The sequence below is a fragment of the Pogoniulus pusillus genome, chromosome 31 (genome assembly GCF_015220805.1).
Source record: "Pogoniulus pusillus isolate bPogPus1 chromosome 31, bPogPus1.pri, whole genome shotgun sequence".
Classification (NCBI taxonomy): Eukaryota; Metazoa; Chordata; class Aves; order Piciformes; family Lybiidae; genus Pogoniulus; species Pogoniulus pusillus.
In genome coordinates, this window is record NC_087294.1 from 2,663,969 (window position 1) to 2,685,268 (window position 21,300).

A 21,300-nucleotide genomic window follows, 5' to 3' on the forward strand; every position below is an offset into this window, starting at 1 on the left:
GGAAAGAGCAATCTTACTACAAAGTGTGTTGGGGGAGGGGGGGAAAGCCCAGGCACTACAACCAACAGAATTCTTTAACTTTCTTACATTACCTAACTTCTTTTCTAATTACTCAGCCTTTGAAATGGGTAATAGTTTCCTCTCAATCAACCATCTCATCTCTAGGTTTCTGTCACTTGTCCCTCTTTATCCTCATGAAGCAGATTAAGTCATCTGTTTAAGGTGTTTTGTTCCCCCCACCCCCCCCAACTATCACTTGGAACGCATGAGGAGCAGTAAAACAAAGAGACTGTTGTACTTCTTTGCTATTTAGATGCCTCTGTACTATATGAGACTAGACTCTATCAGAATATTACTCAATTAATGCAGATTAGAATATATTCAAATAAACATATGGGAGGGTAATTTGGTTAGGGAAGGAAAAACCTGCTAATTTTCCTTACTATGGTTTTGCTGTATAAATATGTTGATGTTTTGAAGTACTTTAAATTTTAAAGAACTTCTAAGTCTTGATATTTTTGTTTTGAGCTCCGTTACTGCTGATTTGACATCCAACGGTGCTCAGGAATACAAGTGGAACTGGAATGTAAAAACAACCCAACCCTGCACTTTGCCCTCTTCTGGTGGTTGCTACCTCGTTGCAAGCAAAGCTGAACTGTGTGAAGCTAGTCTCTAAGCACGTACATTGCTAGTTGACCTGAGCATGGCAGGCTGTAATTAATATGCATTATTACAAGCTATTGGGCCAGAACATCATTATTTGTAGCTCTGTGGTACTTTCCTCAAGGCTAGGACAAATAACCAGAGTGAAATAATTTCAGCTGAGTTAAGTCTGCTCATGAGTTAATGAGGTGGTTGGCTGGCTTCACTGAGGTGATTAAAGTATCTCAGGTGCGTTCAGTAGAGCGGGTCCTGTAAGTAATTCATGTGTCTGAAGTGAGGAAAATAGTCCATCTACCCTGGGTGTGGACCAGGTGGGTTTTTTCAGTTCTCTTCTGAGAAATAGTAGCACACAAACTTTTGTCTTCCAGAGGCACTGCTGTGTATATAAATTATTGTAGAGTGAAAAAAACAAAGGAATTTTTTCTCGTGGGGACTCAGAGTGCAAGCTCCTCTTCTGGATCAACCAGACCACTCTCCCTTGGTTCCCATATTCCATGGGAAATACTGCTGTTTATATGACAGAAGAAAAAGCTGCATGAGAAGTTAAATACCATTCCTTGTTGAGTGGTGATTATTTGCTAGCACTGAGTGTTAATAGTCTTTATTATTATTTCCTCCCCCAGGTAAATGCTTAGCCGTTTTAGGGGATTGCTAGAGAAGAGAATAGGAAAAAGGAACACAGTGATTATCCTGTGGTGTATCCTTAACATCTTTGGCATAGCTTTCAACTAAAGCTTTTGTTAAAACAGCAATGCAATGCAAAGCAATATTTACCACGTGTCCCAATTTTAAGTCACGCTTCCTTCCCAGGAGGAAGAATTCTTCATTATGTTCCTTGAATATGAACAGATTAAATCCATCTCTTCTCTTTCCATGTGTGATTATCACATGTACCTCCATTGAAAAACTGAAGTTGTACTTCTTGAAATCAAACTCAAACCTCAGCATTAATAGTATAGCTCGAAGCTTTAGATAGCCTGGAAATGCGAGGTGTTACATTGTGGTTTTGGGAGAGGAACTGTATAGCCAGTGATGATGCTTAAAATAAATGTGCAGAACTATTTCAAGATTATGCAATTTAACCACAGTAATGATAGCTGTAAAGTTAATGCAAGACATCTTCATACCTTCACTTGGTGCAGTGAAGTTTAGACAGTACTGACCTTTGAATGCAGAATTCATGATCTGAATGATACAACTCTGTATAGTTTTGGTTTGTTTTTAATTAGTATTGACCTACTTTCTTGTGATGGTTTGGGTGTTCCCCGCCCCCCCCACACTTTAAAAATCAACCAGACTAGACTCAGCTGGCTCTGGGAATATAAATGAAGTTATTTATTTACAGGTAGCACAATATACAAGCAGATATTTACAGTATATACAGTTATAGACAGAAATAGACAAGGGAAAAGTAATACAGAAACACAACAGCCCTCCCAGAAACCTGAGTCCCCAGGAGGGGCTCTCAACCACCCCTGCACCTTCCCCCTGCCCCTCTCAACCTTACCCCAGTCCTAAAGAAGAATATCACAGTATCATCAGGGTTGGAAGAGACCTCACAGATCATCAAGTCCAACCCTTCACCACAGAGCTCAAGGCTAGACCATGGCACCAAGTGCCACGTCCAACCTTGCCTTGAAGTGCCCCAGGGACGGCGACTCCACCACCTCCCCGGGCAGCCCATTCCAGTGTCCAATGACTCTCTCAGTGAAGAACTTTCTCCTCACCTCCAGCCTAAATTTCCTCTGGCGCAGCCTGAGGCTGTGTCCTCTTGTTCTGGTGCTGGCCACCTGAGAGAAGAGAGCAACCTCCTCCTGGCCACAACCACCCCTCAGGTAGTTGTAGGGGTTCAGTCAAGAGGTTAAGAAGCAAAGGAGAGTGGAAGGTGAGGTTAGGGAGATGCAGCTCAGTCAGCAGCCCAAAGCAGAGTGTGACACAACAGCGAGAGTGTTATCTAATGATTTCATTTCTTCTTCAGCAAGACTCTGAGGGAAGCAGACATCACCATTGTTTTCCTTTCACAGCCTATGATCTAGTTCTTCTCACGAAAACATTCTACCCTGCTTCAAACTAGCATATTTCTGAAGTTGTTCTTTGAGTGGTTTTTTCTTGCCACAGTTTCCCAGATCTCACTTAAATCTGAAAGTGCACATCTCATTCAGGTACTATAGAAAGAACAGCATTTAATAAGTCACAACAGATGAAAACTCAGTCCTAATTTCATGGTAGGTAAATTCTGTGTGAAGGATTGCACTGGTAACCTGCCAAAATTTTAAGGACTGCATCTAACCTGTGATAAAGCAAGTGTATACAGTTGCATTTGTTCCGGCTTCTTCATCAGAGGCTTGTGTTCCACCTCCAGCCAGTCTTTTTTCAAATAGTTTGTAAGAAAAGTCCTGGGGAATTGTCAACACCAGGTACAGTTGTGCAAAGTCAGATCATACAATTGGATGCCGTTTTGTTCCTTTATGTAGAACTTCAGAGGGTTGTTCAAGGTCCATGAACTCAATCAAACAATTTGATGTTAGATTTGGGAAGAACTACTGTTCTTACTGATTAGGATCAGATTTTGTATTATATTACACCTTGAGTGCTGTGTCCATTTCTGGGCCCCTCAATTGAAGAGAGATGTTGAGGAGCTGGAACGTGTCCAGAGGAGGGTGATGAAGCTGGTGAGGGGCCTGGAACACAAATCTTATGAGGAGAGGCTGAGGGAGCTGGGGGTGTGCAGCCTAGAGAAGAGGAGGCTCAGGGGGGACCTCATTGTTGTCTACAGCTACTTGAAGGGAGGCTGCAGCCAGCTGGGGCTTGGTCTCTTCTGCCAGGCAACCAGCAATAGAACAAGGGGACACAGTCTCAAGTTGCGCCAGGGGAGTTCTAGGCTGGATGTTAGGAGGAAGTTGTTGGCAGAGAGAGTGATTGGCATTGGAATGGGCTGCCCAGGGAGGTGGTGGAGGCACCATCCCTGGAGGTGTTCAAGAAAAGCCTGGATGAGGCACTTAGTGCCATGGTCTGGTTGAGTGGCTAGGGCTGGGTACTAGGTTGGACTGGCTGATCTTGGAGGTCACTTCCAACCTGGTTGACTCTATGATTCTGTGCTTTGTTTTTTTTAATTTGTCCAGAGAGCATTCTAGAATAAGACAAACATGTTGAGTTAGACATATTCTGTACCTCGTTTTCTCTTTCAGAACTTTAATTAAAGTTGCAGAAATCAAGTCAATAGTTATTATTACTTAGAGGTACTACAGCATGCCTAGCTTACCTGACTGTCATATATTAACTTTTTACTACTTGATAAATATGCAGTTGTGAATTTAATTATTTTGGGGCTAATTTTGGACAGCTTCTTTCCTTTTGTGGTTCCTCAACATAGTATTAATGGTTTTCCTTCTGTTATTTGTATTACTGCTGCCATTTTTTTAGTAGTAATTAAAACTCATTGGGTTTTTAACATACAAAGAAGTTGGGGCAGGTTTTCTTGTACTTGGATCATTGCTTGCTACACTGCTGTGAGCTAACCACCAGGCAGAAGTTACTAGTACTAGAATTAGTGCTTTAATTTCAGAATTGTCAGTCCGTATTCAGCAAACACAGGTTCTTCAGCTGACAGGTCTAATGCCTATGGTTATCATGCACTTTATGTATAACCTCAGACTGGTTACACTGTGTTAGAGCTTCAACCCTATCAGATGCTAAATCAGGGAGTTCAGAGTGTTGTACAAAGAAGCTGGAGAATTCACCAGTGCTAATGACTAGAAGCTCTGACAGGTTAAAATAAAGTCTTTTTATGCTGACTGAGAAGCAGTTGTTACCCTAATCCTTAAGTAGATTGTGACTGAACCAGAGAGCTCAGAATCTGAGGAAAAATTAGAGGAGGAAAATAAATTGTTAAAATTAAGAGAATGAGTTTATAAAGGCACTAATGGACTGTTAGGTTCCTATTTTGTATCTACTTACACTTTGTACCATTTCTCCATAAGTGACCACAGGAGATAAACCAGGATATCTTTAGCAGAGGTGATTCAAGACCTGTATTTATTTCAGCAGAGCTCTGTAGGAACTGAGTGATGATGGACAAAAACTGAGTTCTGGTCTTCAGCATGCAAACCTTACTGGGTATGATCTTGTTGTGAAACCAAAGCAAAAGCACGCAGACATCACCAGAGTTGGGGTACCTAAACTGAATAAAGATAAATAAAAACTGTAGCTGAATTCTGCCCCTGTACTCTGCACTGGTTAGACCACACCTTGAGTACTGTGTTCAGTTCTGGGCCCCCCAGTTTAAAAGGGACATTGAGATGCTTGAGCGTGTCCAGAGAAGGGCGGCGAGGCTGGGGAGAGGCCTTGAGCACAGCCCTACGAGGAGAGGCTGAGGGAGCTGGGATTGGTTAGCCTGGAGAAGAGGAGGCTCAGGGGAGACCTTATTGCTGTCTACAACTACCTGAGGGGTGGTTGTGGCCAGGAGGAGGTTGCTCTCTTCTCTCAGGTGGCCAGCACCAGAACAAGAGGACACAGCCTCAGGCTGCGCCAGGGGAGATTTAGGCTGGAGGTGAGGAGAAAGTTCTTCACTGAGAGAGTCATTGGACACTGGAATGGGCTGCCCGGGGAGGTGGTGGAGTCACCGTCCCTGGAGCTGTTCAAGGCAGGACTGGACGTGGCACTTGGTGCCATGGTCTGGCCTTGAGCTCTGTGGTAAAGGGTTGGACTTGGTGATCTGTGAGGTCTCTTCCAACCCTGATGATACTGTGATACTGTGATATAACTAACATAACACAGCAGTATACAAGTAAGGTCAATCTTCCATTGACAGTATCTTTAGCAGAACTTCTTTCCCCACTTTTAAATCGCTTCTACCTGGGGGTGGAGGAAGGAAAGGAGAGAGAAGGCCGATCTGAAGAATAAGCACTTGCTTATCGATGCTGTTAATGTTGAAACAAGCATTTCAGCTACATTGGTCTTGGAGAGGACGTCTTGATATTCGAGAGTCCAGCGTGAAGGACACCTGTGGGCAAGGAGTGAGGTACAGTCTTCCAGGTTTTTCCTGCAAAGTACCTTGCACAGTCACTGCGGTGAGCTCCAGGCTGCAGGCAAACAGGCTCTGAGAGCGGCGTTCGTATGGAGGGGTTTACCTAAACAGGCAAAGAAAAGATGCAAGGGGCGCGTACGCAGGCGAAAAAAGCCCGCGTTTCCCTCCAGTGTAAAGGCGTGGAAAAACGGCTGTCCGAGGGGGGCTCTTCCTCGCCTACCTGCGCCAGAAGCAGTCAGTCCCTCGCTACCCTCCGGGGCCGGTCTCTCCAGCCGCGGCCCCTCTTGCGGAGCTGCTCCTGGGAGCGGCCACCAAGTGGCGCCATTGCACCGCGCTGGAGCCCGGCTGTGAGAAGGCGGGAGGCGGGCCGGGCTGTGCCGTGCCACGCCACGCCAGCCTCCGGCCGCTTGCAGAGGCGAAGCAAAGCTTCTCTGAGGAAGGCTGCCAAACATGCGGTGTATTCGAGGTAAAGACCTGTGGTAGGTCTTTAAGCACCGTTTTGAGCCATGGGCCACGGGACGGCCCGACGTTTGCCGCGTTGAGGGACTCGGAGCGCCGAGGTTGCACTCCGGGGTTGCAGGGCGGCTTCCACGTAAAACCGGGGCTGACTTCTCTAGTCTCTCGGCGGTGGCGGGGTGGGGGATGTTGCAGGGCAGTAAATGCAGTGTAAGCCTACAGCCGAAACCCAGTAATGCCTTTTACTGCTTTTAAAAGTGCCGCCGGAGTTACTCCGCTCTCGGCTCCCGGCTGAAAGCCCAAGTCCCGGTACAAGCCGTTACCTGCCGCAATGGCTGACTGATAGCTCAGTCCCATTCGATCGAGCTCCACAGAACTGTCTCTGTAATGAGGCTTTTTAAAACAAAAAGTTCTGACGGTAAAGAAGTGCGACGCAAAGCGAAGAGTCTATGGGCTGTGCCCCCAAAAAGTCAAGAGCCCGGAGCGTGGAATTCTGTAAGTTGTTTAGCCTGCGAGGGGCTGGCGCTGACTTCCCTTTGGGGATGCTGCTGGGGTGTGCATAGTAATGCTGCCAGCGTGCAAGAGAATCTGAGGCCGAGGAAAGCTTCTCTCAAGAACAGCTTTCAGTATCTCTCATCTGAAGACCTAAGACTAAATTTTAGTGCTTTTGTAGAGCATAACCAAGGCAATATTGCATTGAACTCTTCTTGAAACTCAAGCAAAAGGTTACTAATACGCTGTGACTTTTAAATTATGTTGTTTGGCACCACCTTGCATTTCACTGACCTCTGTACCATCACCAGAGTGGGTTTAGATCAGACATTCAAGGGACAGATTTTTTTTCAGATTGTAGGTTAGTGTCTTGTCATTGCACCTCTTCAGATATAATATAAAGCTGAAATGCTGAATTTGGTCATGAGGTTTTTGGCCAGTAAGGCATATGCCCTATTTCTGCTTGTGTAAGAGGTTTTTAAGCATATAAGCTTGTTTTGTAAATGTTGCATCAGACTGAGAAGGATCCTCTGGTTTGTGACAGTTCATTCCACCAGTCACTGGGCTCTGGTCTGGAGAGGTAAGCCTTATTTTTGTCCTTTTTACCTTTTGGGGTTTTTTTTGGACACACACACATGACTTGGGGGAAGTGTATTTTATAAGCATAATTATAACATCACTTTGCTGTTAAACTGAAAATCTGTGTAAGCATATTCAAGTTTGGCCTCTGATGTCCCCTACAATGCCTCTGAATGCATCGTTTAGCTGTTTGAGTGATCTGGGCTAGCTCCACCAGTGTTTAATGACAGCAGTTCTCTGACATTCACATCGTGACCAAAACGACCTTAGAAAATGGTTTTGAATGTTCATGTTCTTGTAGATAATAGATCTAAATAATATTTCTGCTAAGACATGAAGAGTATACCAGTACTAGTTCGTTAAGGCTTGGCCTTGGCTGTTATAAAATGCATCAAGTTCAACAAGATGATTTTTCCTATGTTGCTTTTCAAAACCCCTTGAGAGTCAAAGTCTTAAAAAAGCCTGGCTTTTGAGTAACTTGTTCCCTAACTTCTGACTACTCTAAGAACATCTTATCAGCGAAAATAAAGTTTCTCAGTGTTTGCATCCTTGTAGCTGTAATTTTCACCTGTGCATCTGTAGCCTGATATGAAATTGAAAGGCTGTATAGGCCATAGGCATCTCATTATCTTCCATTAAGGCTATAAATGTCCTTAAGAAGTCTAAGTTTTAAGAGTCTGACAGTTGAAGGTGGAGCATACCCAGGGATATCAATCTTGGTAAAGCATACTTTGTTAGCAAAATGTATTTACTTAAAAAGACTATGTGGATTACAACTTGCCCTGTATCAAAGTTAAACAGATTATAATGTGAAGTGTTCCTACAAAGGCAATATAAACTTTTGCTCTTTATCCCAACAGTCTACCCAATTCCACTAGTTAAGGAACCAGCAGCCTGTATGCTGTTTCCAGGCTTTTGTGTAGCCCTGGGTTTGATGGGCACAAGACAGTGATTGTAAGGGTTAATCAGAGGGGTGGTTGCTGTACAGCTTGTGTTGGACTGGGAGAGTATCAACTGCATAAGTTTATTTTGGTTAGTTGATTTCTTAAAGTGAGTTGCTTTCAAAATAAATTATGTAGTCTACTGGAGGAGTTTTCTCCTCCAAATGATGGATAGATTACCATGGGAAGATGCAACTTTGCAGCTGTTTCAATGTGTGAATGGAAGCAAACCCCAACACTTGCTCCTCAGAGGAGGTGAAAGAATATAAACTTTTCTGAACTTCACAGAACACTTTATGCGTATTTTCTGGTAACAGCTTTTTCCCTGCTCTGAGATCAGAGCTTCAGGTGAGACAGAGAGGTAGATCAACTGAAATAAGATGTTGGTTTAACTAGGCTCTTACGGGGACTGCTCAGATGTGGGTGTTCCCTTGCATTTGTGCTTGACAAATTTAAAGAAAGATCTGGTAAAGTCACTGATAAGCTCTGCTGCACCTGAGCTAGCAGAGGAGGGAAAGAAAATTGCCAGAAGTAGTCAGCATGGATTCACAAAGGGAAAATCACATTTCCCTGTGGTGGTTTAGGTGCTACCCACCCCCCCACTCTCATGAAATCACCCAAACTAGACTCAGCCAAGCTGGAAGTTAAGGAATGAAGCTTTATATTTACAGCTTAGCACAATATACAAACAGATATTGTAAATATATCAGAAATACATACAGTTATATACAGAAATATACAAATTGAAACTAATACAGAAACACAACAGCCCTCCCCGAATTCAAAGTCTCTAGGAGGGGCTCCCAACCATCACTTTCCTTCCATCCCTCTACCCTATCCCAGAGTGTCTTACATGCAAGGTGAGCTGCGAGGACCAGCAAGGGGGATTAGAAAGAAGGATCAGTTACACAGAAGAAGCAGACCAGGGAGAAAAGCACAGACACCATCTGCAACAGAGACCCACTGTCTCATCTATATTTATGTTCCTGTTTTCATGCATCTCAGCAAGCCTATGAGTGCAGTAGACATCACTATTGTTTCCTTTTCACAGCCTTTAATCTAATTTCTCTCACTAAAGTATTCCAATTAGCCTCAAACTAGCACAATCCACCCCTGTCTTTCACTCAGTTTTGCTAAGAACTGTCTGCTTAATCTAAACCAATATTTACAATAATGAATGCTACAAGTTTACTTTACACTTCATTCCTGCTGTCTCAGATGTAGGTTATTCAAAAGCTCAGGAAACAGTTTGTCTCCCGACAGATGAGACAAGGACAGGGGCTCCCAGGTGAGATTGGGTTCATGCTCATGTACTGTAGATTCTCTCATAGATTCTATCTTATTGGTTGCCACAGAATATCTAGAACAGAAAACTCCTAACAGCTTGCATTATACGCTCTAACTTTAGCTGAGTTTCCTTCGTGTACAGCAGGAACTTTGGTACCATCTACTGTTTGTACCAAATCTGATTGTGCAGGTCCTGCTCTGTTTACTGAACCTCTACTATTTACCAACCAGGTTGCTTGTGCTAAATGCTGGTTCCAGTTTTTCAGAGTTCCACCCCTCATGGCTTTTAGGGTGGTTTTCAGCGCTCAATCTTCCCTGAAGCTGGTGCATAGTAGGGTATGTGATAGATCCATTCAATACCATGCTCTTTGGCCCAGTTTTTCACAAGATTGTTCTTGAAATGAGTGCCATTGTCTGACTCGATTCTCTCTGGAGTTCCATGTCTCCACATGATCTGTCTCTCCAAGCCAAGAATGGTGTTACGTGCAGTAGCATGTGGAACTGGATAGGTTTCCAGCCATCCGGTGCTGGCTTCTACCATTGTTAGCACATACTGCTTGCCAGAATGAGATCGAGGTAAAGTGATGTAGTCAATCTGCCAGGCTTCACCATACTTGTACTTTGACCATCTCTCACCATACCATAAGGGCTTGATTCGCTTAGCCTGCTTAATAGCAGCACAAATGTCACAGTCATAGATGACTTGGGTGATAGCGTCCATGGACAAGTCAATTGACCTATCACGAGCCCATCGGTATGTTCCATCTCTGCCTTGATGCCCAGATGAGTCATGGGCCCACCGAGCTAGGAATAGTTCACCTCAGTGTTTCCAATCAAGGTCAAGATCACAGCTTGTATCGACAAAAAGGGCTGGAAGGAGGAACCAGGAAATTACAGACCTGTCAGCCTGACCTCAGTGCCAGGCAGGGTCATGGAACAGGTTGTCTTGAGTGCCATCACAAAGCACCTACAGGATGGCCAAGGGATCAGGCCCAGCCAGCATGGGTTTAGGAAGGGCAGGTCCTGCCTCATCAACCTGATCTCCTTTTATGATCAGGTTACCCACCTGGTGAATGTGGGGCAGGCTGTGGATGTAGTCTACCTGGACTGCAGCAAAGCCTTTGACACCATCTGCCACAAAAAGCTCCTGGCAAAGCTGGCAGCTCATGGCTTGGATAGATTCACTATGAAATGGGTCAAGAACTGGCTGGAAGGCTGGGCCCAGAGAGTGGCGGTGAATGGTGCCACATCCAGTTGGCAGCTGTCACTAGTGGTGTGCCCCAGGGATCAGTGCTGGGCCCAGTCCTGTTCAATATCTTTGCTGATGATCTGGATGAGGGCATTGAGTCCAGCATCAGTAAGTTTGCAGATAACACCAAGCTAGGAGCAGGTTGCAGGGTAGGAGAGCCCTGCAGAGGGACCTTGACAGGCTGGATGAGTGGGTAGAGGCCAATGGGATGAGACTGAACAAGACCAAGTGCAGGGTTCTGCACTTTGGCCACAACAACCCCATGCAGCACTACAGGCTGGGGACAGAGTGGCTGGAGAGCAGTCAGGCAGAAAGGACCCTGGGGTACTGGTAGATAGTAGGCTGAAGATGAGGCAGCAGTGTGCCCAGGTGGCCAAGAGAGCCAATGGCATCCTGGCCTGTATCAGGAACAGTGTGGCCAGTAGGACAAGGGAGGTTATTCTTCCCCTGTACTCAGCACTGTTCAGGCCACACCTTGAGTGCTGTGTCCAGTTCTGGGCTCCTCAGTTCAAGAGAGATGTTGAGGCACTGGAACGTGTCCAGAGAAGGGTGATGAAGCTGGTGAGAGGCCTGGAACATAAACACTATGAGTAGAGGCTGAGGGAGCTGGGGGTGTTTATCCTGGAGAAGAGGAGGCTTGGGGGGGACCTCACTGCTGTCTACAACTACCTGAAGGGACATTGTAGCCAGGTGGGGGTTGGTCTCTTCTCCCAGGCAACCAGCAACAGAACAAGGGGACACAGTCTCAAGCTGTGCCAGGGGAGGTCTAGGCTGATTGTGTTGGTGTTCCTCAGTGGCTCTGTTCTTAAGCATGTGTGCGTCTACGTGCCGCACCTTCACTGGAGTTCTCTCCAGCCGTGCATCAATGTCCTGCCATAGATCAGCACACCAAATAGGCTTTCCTTTCCTCTGCCAACCATGCTTTTTTCCAGTCTTTTAGCCAACCCCCTACAGCTTTGGCTACAATTCATGAGTTGGTGTAGAGATAAAGGATAGGCCAGCTTTCACATTCAGCTGTATCAAGAGCAAACTGACTGGATTCACCTTCTCCATCTCTCACTTCAGTAACTCCTGGTAGGACTCCAGACTGCTGACTTCCATCTTCGCTTGTTCCCAACAAGACGACAGGAACCATCTGTGAACAAAGCATAATTCTTTTCCTGATCGGAGAGATCACCATAGGGAGGAGCTTCTTCAGCACAGGTTATTTTCTCTGGAGGTTTTGTACAGTCTGTGCCTTCTGGCCAGTTGGTGATCACCTCCACCAGACCAGGGCAGTCAAGATTGCCCATTTGTGCTCATTGGGTTATCAAAGCCATCCAGGTGGCATCTGTGGCATGATGTGGTAATGAACCTTTGCCCTGAAACATCCAGTTTAGAACTGGCAATCTAGGAGCTAAAAGCAATTGTGACTCAGTTCCAATCACTTCAGAAGCTGCTTTCACTCCTTCATAGGCTGCTAGTATCTCTTTCTCTGTTGGGGTGTAATTTGCCTCTGAACCTTTCTAGCAACAACCCCAGAAACCAAGTGGACGACCATGTGTCTCATTTGGAGCTCTCTGCCAAAAGCTCCAAGTTGGACATTGTCACTGGCAGCCATGTACAGAATGTTCTTAATGTCTGGACCAGATTGCACAGGTCCCAAGCTCACTGCATGGACTACTTCTCACTTGATCTGATCAAAGGCTGCTTGTTGTTCAGGTCCCCACTTGAAATTGTTTCTCTCACGAGTCACATCGTGCAGAGGTTTGAGAATTTGACTGAATCCAGGAATATGTAGTCCCCAAAATCCCACTGCACCCAAGAAAGAGAGAGTGTCCTTCTTATTTGTGAATATTTTAGATAAGTGAAGGATTTAGAGCAATTTCTAGAGCTATTTACCAGACAAAGTATTCTGCACATAGTGGAGGTGTCTGTATTTCTTCCTGTCAAGCTCCCTGTGTACCACACTACTATCTCCTGCTACATCAGAGATCCTGCTTACTCTCTTCTGCCCACATTCTGGAGAGGAAGATACCAGGTTGACCTGTAAACTGTGTGATTAAAAAAAAAATCTGCTGTGTAATTTTCTTTCTAAAATGTCTGTGTTGTCTTTGCAAGTTTGGACAGATAAGTCTTATTCTTGAAGGAGGAAGAAAGGGATTTACCAATATTCCTTTGTTTTAGTTCTGGTCTTCTGGTCATCAGGTGATCTAATTACTGGTCAAAATTAATGAGCATGTTCTCATGCCTCACTTGAAGCATAGCCCTAATGTTGTGTAACAATGTTGAAGGAGTGTGGCTGTTTCCTTATGCAAAATTGAGCATTGCACTCAATAGATCCATTAAAATTCTTTTTTCCCTTGTTTTATCTCAACCATATGTGCTTGAATTCAGTGAAGATATTTTTATTAAGACATCTGGAGAGAAATTTGAAGTGTTGACAGAAAATGTTAATGACCATATTACTTCAAAACAGAGCTACTACTCTAAATAGCAAATCTTGTTATTCTAGTATGCTTCCAGTAACACATCAGAATGGGAATATAGAAGTATAAATAAAGCATAATGCCAAGTTTCCTCTGCTGTGCTGGTTTGAGGCTAACTGGAATATTTCAATGAGAGAAATTAGATCGTTGATTGTGAAAAGAAAATAATGGTGAGGTCTATATCGTTCATTAGTTTGCTGAGAGAGATAAAAAGCCAAAAAGTAAACAATTTGTCCCACTCTGAAGCTGCTTCTATTTGCTTCCTCTTTACTCCACTCTAATCTCTTCACTAACAAAAAACAACATAAGCTTTGCTGGCTGGTTTTTTGTTTACTTGCCTGGGAAAGTAGAAGGAGAAAGAAAGGGTAGCTTTGATCCCTTTCTGGGCAGTTGTCTTTGTCCAGGAGAAAATTTGGATTTCTGTATTATTTCTAATTTGTATCTAATTGTAAATACTTGTAAATATTGTGTGTATATATATATATATATGTGCCTGTAAATGTTGATTTGCTGCCTTACTTCCAAGCCATCTGAGCTACTCTGGTAAATTCCAGTGATGTGGGGGAGGGAAGTTCCTAACCCGACACACTCTGCAAAAGGTGTAAGTAGCCAGTGATCTTTTTTGTTCCCTTCTAATTTAATATATATATTTTTTTTTTCAGGATTTTTCTTATCACCACAGGTAAGATGGTGGCTATTTGAAATTCCCTGGACTTTTATTGTTGGCCAACACCTTGCACCTTGTGTGTCTGCATGTGTAATCATTTGTGTTTTGCTCATGTCCAGTTAATTTTTTCAGTTAACAGTTTCAGACTGATCTGTTCTTTTACAGGAAGGAAGCAGATTTTCTGTATGATCTGTGCCATCATGGACTTCAAATGTTGCTCTTACTGTTCTGTGAAGTGCTAATGAGCTGAGTCTCATTGGCCAAGCCCTAACAGAGGAAGTAAGTGTAAAGAAATCATTTACTTCACCAAGCAGAATTACTGTTTACTGAAAAGCTATAGAGGAGGTAAGAATTCCATATTTTTAGACAAAACAGTGCCTTTGATATGACTGTGATGAGGTTATAACTTGACAGCAAAGAAGTTCTGGAACTTTAAGTTCAGGTGCAACAGCTGAACATGACATGTCAATGTGATCAGAAGGTGTATTTCTTCTCTGGAGACTTTTTCAAATGTGTTGTCAGTAATCAGTTAAGCATTGAAAACAGTTTAAAGTTAAATGAAATAAATCTCGGCTATCCTTTAATTCCTGGTCCTCTACAGATGTGACTTCTGTATCAGAATACAGATGTACATAGTGAGTCTGGCTGCAGAAAACCTTCAGAGACCTATGCCTAGGGCATCTGCTTACTGATTCTACTCTCTTTATTATGATATTTAGTATTCTTATGTTTTTCCATTAAATTACTTTTAAGTATTGGATAAAATGTCAATTTAATGTCTGTGTGGTGTGTGGGGGTTTTGTTTGGGTTTGGGTTGGTTTGGTTTTTTAGGACAATGATTGTGATTGTCTAGGTCAAACTTCAACAAAAAAAAAATCTTGAACCAAAATTGCTTGTTTTCATGTTGAGACAGTAAAGACAGAAATCATGAAAATGACTCTAAGTGTACTGTGCTCACTCCTGTTGTGCTCTGTAATGAAAATATCTTAGCAGAATAGGAGAAAAAGCTCTGGATTTGCAGCCTGTCCACTGCAAGCTGGAGATTTGGTATGTATAGGCAGGATAAAGAAAGTAACATAACATGAAACAGCTGGTCAAAGTCTGCTGTCCTTGCTGTCAGTCTGTGTATTAAAAACAAAATGAACTAGGTGGTAAACACATTTCCTATCCTGTGTGTCACGTCTATGTGTCATGATCTCCCCTTTTTCATTGGGGGAAAAAAATTCTTAGTCTATCATTTCTTATGTTCTCACTTTGGGCTTTCTGACCCTAGGTTTGCTTGTTGCTTGACAAATATCACCAAAGCAAATGAGCAATCTTTTCCTGTTTATGGAGTTTAAAATTTATCAATGAATCCTCCTTGGATTTTCCTTTAAATACTGAAGTAGATTTTGAATGTTTTACTTGGTGGTAGAATTTAAATTTTCAAGAAAATTTCAATCCATATTATATATATATATACTGAAAAACTATTTTGGTTGCAAATGGTTAGACAATATGTACAGTATTTGCAAACTGAGATAAGAATGTTTTATCTTTTTAGTTCTAGTACATTAAAATGAGGTAAGCATGCTGTAATTGCTATTTCAAAACCATTGTCTCACCTTTACTTTAAACTGTCTTGTTAGGAGCAGGACTAAAATGGTGACTACACAGCTATATAGAATCATATGAAACAATGATCACTCTACCTTGTGATTCTACACTGTAAGCAGAAACAGGATAGTGCAAAGGTTGTACTTCAGGACTGGAACCTTGTACAGAATAAGAAAGCATTAGGAAATGCTTCCTCTCTGGGCTGATTTTTAGCAACGTTGGAAATGCCACAGCAGGTGTGACTTGCCTTGCCAGCACGCTTACATCAGGTTACCCAAACTTCCTACAAGCAAATCTGAGAAATGTTACTTGAAAGTAATTTCCAAGTCTTTTCTATGGTCTATTAAGATTAGCACTTTCCTTTCAAATCAACATAGAGTTACAGAGTATGTGCTGGAGAGCAGAAGCTGGCCTAGAAATTTGAACCTTCAATTACCTTTAAATGTGTGGGTTTTTTTTCATTTAAGTAGTCTTGAGATTTCTGCAGTGTTGTTCTGAGTGAGTCTGACACTATTGTGCTAGATGTTCAGTGCCACAAATGCCACATGTATGTTGTGCAGATTGTGTACCTTGCATTTGTGGCATGTGGCACAGAGTAGGTCAAGCTTGACCAGAAGGAATTGCATAGTGAAGTAACTGGTGTTCCCAATTATCAGGCTATCTTAAGCAGCATGTGGTTACAAACACCATGGTTCAGAATTTCTCTTGCAGTGTCAGATTTGTAAGTACTTGAAAAAAAAACAATCAACCAGCTCCTTATATGAATACATCTCTGAAAAAAAGCAGGAGAAAGTTCAATAGAAAATTTATTTCTATACTTTAATTTACAAATTAAGAGCTTCTACAATGGTTATAGTGCAGGGTGAATGAAATCAAAGAGGAAGAGGAGATGAAGTTAGCGAAGAACAAAGGAGAGAAATATGCTGAAGTTCAGTAAAAGACATGAGTAGCTCTTTGAAAAGACACTGAAAAATTAAGTAGACACTGGCAGTGTACATGGAGGATGATGCAGTTGTGCAATCAAAAGACGCACATGAGAGAGTTACTGTGAAAAAAAATTAGTGACATCTTCTCACCTGAAGCTACAAGTGGCTAATAACAGATCAATTTTCCTCTATTCCCTGTGTCTAATGCCACTCGAGGTTCTCCTCCTAACACTTGCACGTTGTTTCCTCTGCTGAGAGGAAGCAAGAAATTGAATTTCTTAATGGCATTTGCCAGTACAATACTTGATCTTGTGAGTCTGTATTTGGACTTGTCAGAAACAGGAAACAGACTGCCTCTTTTACCTTCTCTTATGGAAGAAAAATCATTAACTAGCATATGAAATATCTATTCAGTCTTGCCCTTCTCTCAGAATTGCAAATCTGTTTCCATCCACACAGGAAGTATGTCCCATCGATGGAAATCTCACACATAATTGACTTGTCAGAAAGCAAGTAGAATCTTATCTACAAAACTGAAGTTTCTGGTATGAGCTTCAGCATTGTACAGAGCATTGGAACTGGGTAGAGAAGACTTGTGTCATGCAGCAAGCTGACACTCATCTTTCTCACAACACAATGATAAATCCCCCAGCTTTGAAGTGGTATGTGTTAAGTGCAAGTCATTGAATCAGTCTTGGGGGGCAAGGTGGCTTGCCCCAGCATGAGCCAGTGTTTCTGCACTAATACTGTTTTGGTATTACTTAATTTGTATTCTTGTGCAATTTAGAACACTTATTTATAATTGGAGATAAAATACAGTATTCATCCAGTATCCTATTTCTTATTCTTGGACGATAGGTAGCTCATCAGGTATGTACTATGCTGATATGCTTTTTCTTTTCCTATGGATGGAATTAAATAGGGTTGTTAAAAGGCTTTGTTATCTCAACTCTTTAAGTGGTAAATGTATTTGTTTAAATGTTTATTACAGACCTACAGCAAACAGGTTAAATATGGGAGGAGGGGAACCACTTAGCTCCAAATTCAAGCTCTGTGCTTTTGAGGTCAAGGCTTTCTGCATTTATCTCCAAGTGCAAATTCTGCTCCTCTTTCTCTGATTTCTCCTTCAGTCACTCTTCCTCTTCTTTCATTGTAATAATTTGCCTGGAATAAATACTCTGGAAAAGCAACTGTGTGGGAGTTTTGCGGTCACTTTGAGGCGATTCCAAAGTAGTCTTTGCACAGTTTTTTCTTGTGCAGTGTGATGTTCCATCCATTTTAATAATGAAAATTATACTTGCTTCAATTTCACCTGAAATGAAAGTTCCTGGAAGATTGTTTGTAACTACAAAGACAATGTTTTTTTACCATGATTGTGCAGTACAACGAATTTCATGTAAAGCCTCTGTAATAACTTAGAGTGGTTTCTTCACATTTTATTTACTCTTAATTCTCACAGGAAAAGAAAGAACAAAAGAGGAATGAAGACCTTGTCTCTCCTGGTAAGCACAATGTGCTTCTCTTAAACTCTGTGGAGGCAGGAGCAGTTCTGGTAGAGGAGTGCCAGGGAGTTGCACTGAGCTATTCAGTTCACAACATATTGATGTTACTCAGCTTAGAAGGCATTTCTGAGCTCTCTGGCACAAAGCAGAGTCGGCTTTGAGTGGGTTACTAAGATTCATGGGACCTTGGAAAGGGATAGAGACTGCACAGCTTCCCTGGAGCCCCACTTCCTGGTCATCTTCACAACAGAAATGGTTTTCCCTTTATTATGCCAGAACCTCCCCTGTTTTAATTTGAGACTGCTGCCTCTTGACCTCCTGCTGCATATCTCTGTTAAAGAGTTTCATTCAGTTGCCTCAGAATGATCAAAAATGAGCATTATGCAGTCATTTTATGTTGCAGGTGTTGGCTGGTATTGGATGCTTTCTCTACCCCATGGCTAGCTTTTCAGTCTGACCAGATGCAGTCCTTTAGTCCTTTCCTATCGGGGCATTTGCTGTAGCCTCCTGATGCTCATGGTGGCCCAATACTTGTCACATTAGGAGTAAGATTCTGCTGTCTGCCTGTCTCAGAGCCCCAGAACTCTTACTGACACTGTCTGACAAAATTGTTTGCCTGTTTTCCAGTGTCTCCATGAGGACTTGCACTGACACAAGTTCAGAATGTTTAAATAGCAGATATGTTCAATTAAAGCAACAGATGCAACAGGTGTGGGACTGATGGTGATAAATGCATTAACTGCAAGTGATCAAGATCAAGTTAATGAATCTTGGGTAGCATCTGGCAAAGTCAATGACGCAAGGCTTTGCAGTAGTGCTAGTATATAATAGTAATACTAATGCTGGCAAAAGTTAAGCTGTATATTGAATATGCAGGTCTCACCAAGAAAGGTGTCCCTGTCTTGGGTGGAGGAAAGGTAGCACAGCTAGTCAACTGTCCTCCTCTCTGCTAAATCCACAGCCTTTCATCTGGAAGTATGTTCCTCTTGTGTGGTGTTTTTTTTGTGCCCTAACATTGGCTTTCTCTGCCCTCTAGGTAACACCTGGGATGATTTGAGTGGAGAGTTGAGTAATGTAATCATGTTAGCATGTACTCTATTTTGCTTATTATCGTACTGAGGAGTGTCACCTTAAATATTGATTTTTGCAGTTGATTAGGCAAAGGTCTTTGAAGAACATAGGACCCAAGCAAAATCTGTTTTCAATCACAGAATTAACCAGGTTGGAAAAGACCTTTGAGATCAAGTCCCACCTATCACCTAACCCTTCTAATTAACTAAACCATGGCACTAAGTGCCTTGTCCAGTCTCCTTTTAAACACCTCCAGGAATGGTGATTCTACTGCCTCCCTGGGCAGCCTCTTCCAATGGCAAATCACTCTCTTTTGTGAAGAACTTCTTCCTAACATCCAGCTTAAACCTGCCCTGGTACAGTTTGAGACTGTGTCTTGTTCTGTCACTGGTTTACTGGGAGAAGAGGCCAATTCCCACCTGGCTATAACCTCCTTTCAGGTAGTTGTAGAGAGCAATAAGGTCTTCTCTGATCCTCCTCCAGCTTGAACACCCCCAGCTCCCTAAACTGCTCCACATAGGGTTTCTGCTCCAGCCCCCTCACAGCCTTGTTACCCTTCTCTGGACATGTTCAAGCACCTCAACATCTTTCTTACATTGAGGGGCCCAGAACTGGACACAGCACTCAAGGTGTGGCCTAACCAGTGCTGAGTACAGAGGCAGAATGACTTCCCTGGTCCTGCTGGTCACACTATTCCTGATACAGGCCATGATGCCACTGGCCTTTTTGGCCACCTGGGTCCACTGCAGGCTCATGTTCAGTCAGCTGTCATGAAGCTGCTTGGTATTGTTGTTTCACTCTAGCTTCAATGGTTTGAGGCAAAACAGGGGTCTTATCTTCACAAGGTTCCCTCCTTCTGCCATTTGACAAGCCAGATTTGTGCATCTTCATTTCTGTGTCCCAGAGATAAACTTCCCTTGGTTGTAAGTGCCTCGATCTTTCTCTCAAAGTGCACTAACTGCTGTCCTGTCACACAGAAGCCAGGAGTCACCCTGCAATACTGCAGTAACAGTGACTGCTAGAGATGGGCTTCTCTACTCCTGATGGGGAAAAATCCTTAATCTCTCCTGTGCTTCTGTAAGAACAGAGATGCTGCATTCCAGGTCTGCTATCTTAGTTTCTCAATTACCTTGTTTGCAGAGTAAAGCCTGCTTCAGTTTGGAAGTCCCTGACTCTAGCCTGTAGCAGGAGTATTCGCTGCCTTGTGGCTTTGGTCTGAAGGGGTGCTTGTGAGGGCAGGAGTACACAATCTCTAAAGAGCATGGCCTAGAGTCTTGAATGGAAAGCAATGGAATGCAATTTGGCTTGAAGCCAAATTCATGCTGTCAGAGCTTTGTTGTGTTGGCAGAGTTGGGAGAACAAAACAGCTCTGGAAAAAAAGGCAGCTAAAGACAAATCCAGTGTTTTATCCGTAGTGTTTCTGAGCTCCTTGAGGCTCTCCCTGAAGAAGGTGAGTCGCATGGCAGTCTTTGCATTTGAGAGAACAAAAGCCTGTGCTCTGGAAGTAAGTCGGCCTGTTTGATAGAGCTGCTGCTGCTGGGATTTTCCCCTGAGGGAGGTGTTGGTGCTTCAGAAGAGGCAGGTGCTCTGGTGAGCAGGAATGGTGGTGGGTAATACAGACAGCACTCCTGTGCGCTGGGAAGCAAGTGCGCCGTGTCAGAAATGAATCATAGAATCAGGGAATCAACCAGGTTGGAAGAGACCTCCAAGATCATCCAGGCCAACCTAGCACCCAGCCCTAGCCAGTCAGCTAGACCATGGCACCGAGTGAGTCATCCAGGCTTTTCTTGAACACCTCCAGGGACAGTGCCTCCACCACCTCCCTGGGCAGCCCATTCCAATGCCAATCACTCTCTCTGACAACAACTTCCTCCTAACATCGAGCCCATACCTCCCCCAGCACAACTTGAGACTGTGTCCCCTTGTTCTGCTGCTGGTTGCCTGGGAAAAGAGACCAACCTCACCTGGCTACAGCCTCCCTTCAGGTAGCTGCAGACAGCAATGAGGTCCCCCCTGAGCCTCCTCTTCTCCAGGCCGCACATCCCCAGCTCCCTCAGCCTCTCCTCATAGGATTTGTGCCCCAGGCCCCTCACCAGCTTTGTCACCCTTCTCTGGACACGTTCCAGCTCCTCAGCATCTCTCTTGGGAGTATACTCTTGGTAGTGGAACAGTAATGCCTCAATTCCTGGGGTCGGGTTTGGAGACTTTTTGGTGTCAGATTATCCAGTTATACTCATGTAGTAAGGGCACTGGAATTTGGGATTGATTTGCACTACATTTTGTTATTTTTGTTCTTTGCTAATATCGTTTGCCAGTAGTTTGTGATATTTTAAACTACGGTTTCTTTTCCCTTCCATGTCCTGACGATTGTTCTTAC

General features: G+C 43.4%; 1 protein-coding gene across 3 annotated transcripts in view; it reads left to right on the forward strand.

Annotated features, from left to right (window-relative positions):
• The window catches only part of SCAF8 (SR-related CTD associated factor 8), a 250,222-nt gene that overhangs the window by 4,189 nt on the left and 224,733 nt on the right, over nt 1–21,300 (forward strand). Inside the window, exons 2-4 of one of the 3 annotated variants that reach the window (XM_064169206.1) lie at nt 13,994–14,173; nt 16,810–17,012; nt 17,810–17,852. In XM_064169206.1, the coding sequence (XP_064025276.1) occupies nt 16,951–17,012; nt 17,810–17,852 (105 nt within the window). In that variant the 5' untranslated portion in view covers nt 13,994–14,173; nt 16,810–16,950. The remainder of the gene's footprint in view (nt 1–13,993; nt 14,174–16,809; nt 17,013–17,809; nt 17,853–21,300) is intronic. The other 2 variants (XM_064169208.1, XM_064169209.1) reach the window with 2 other exon arrangements.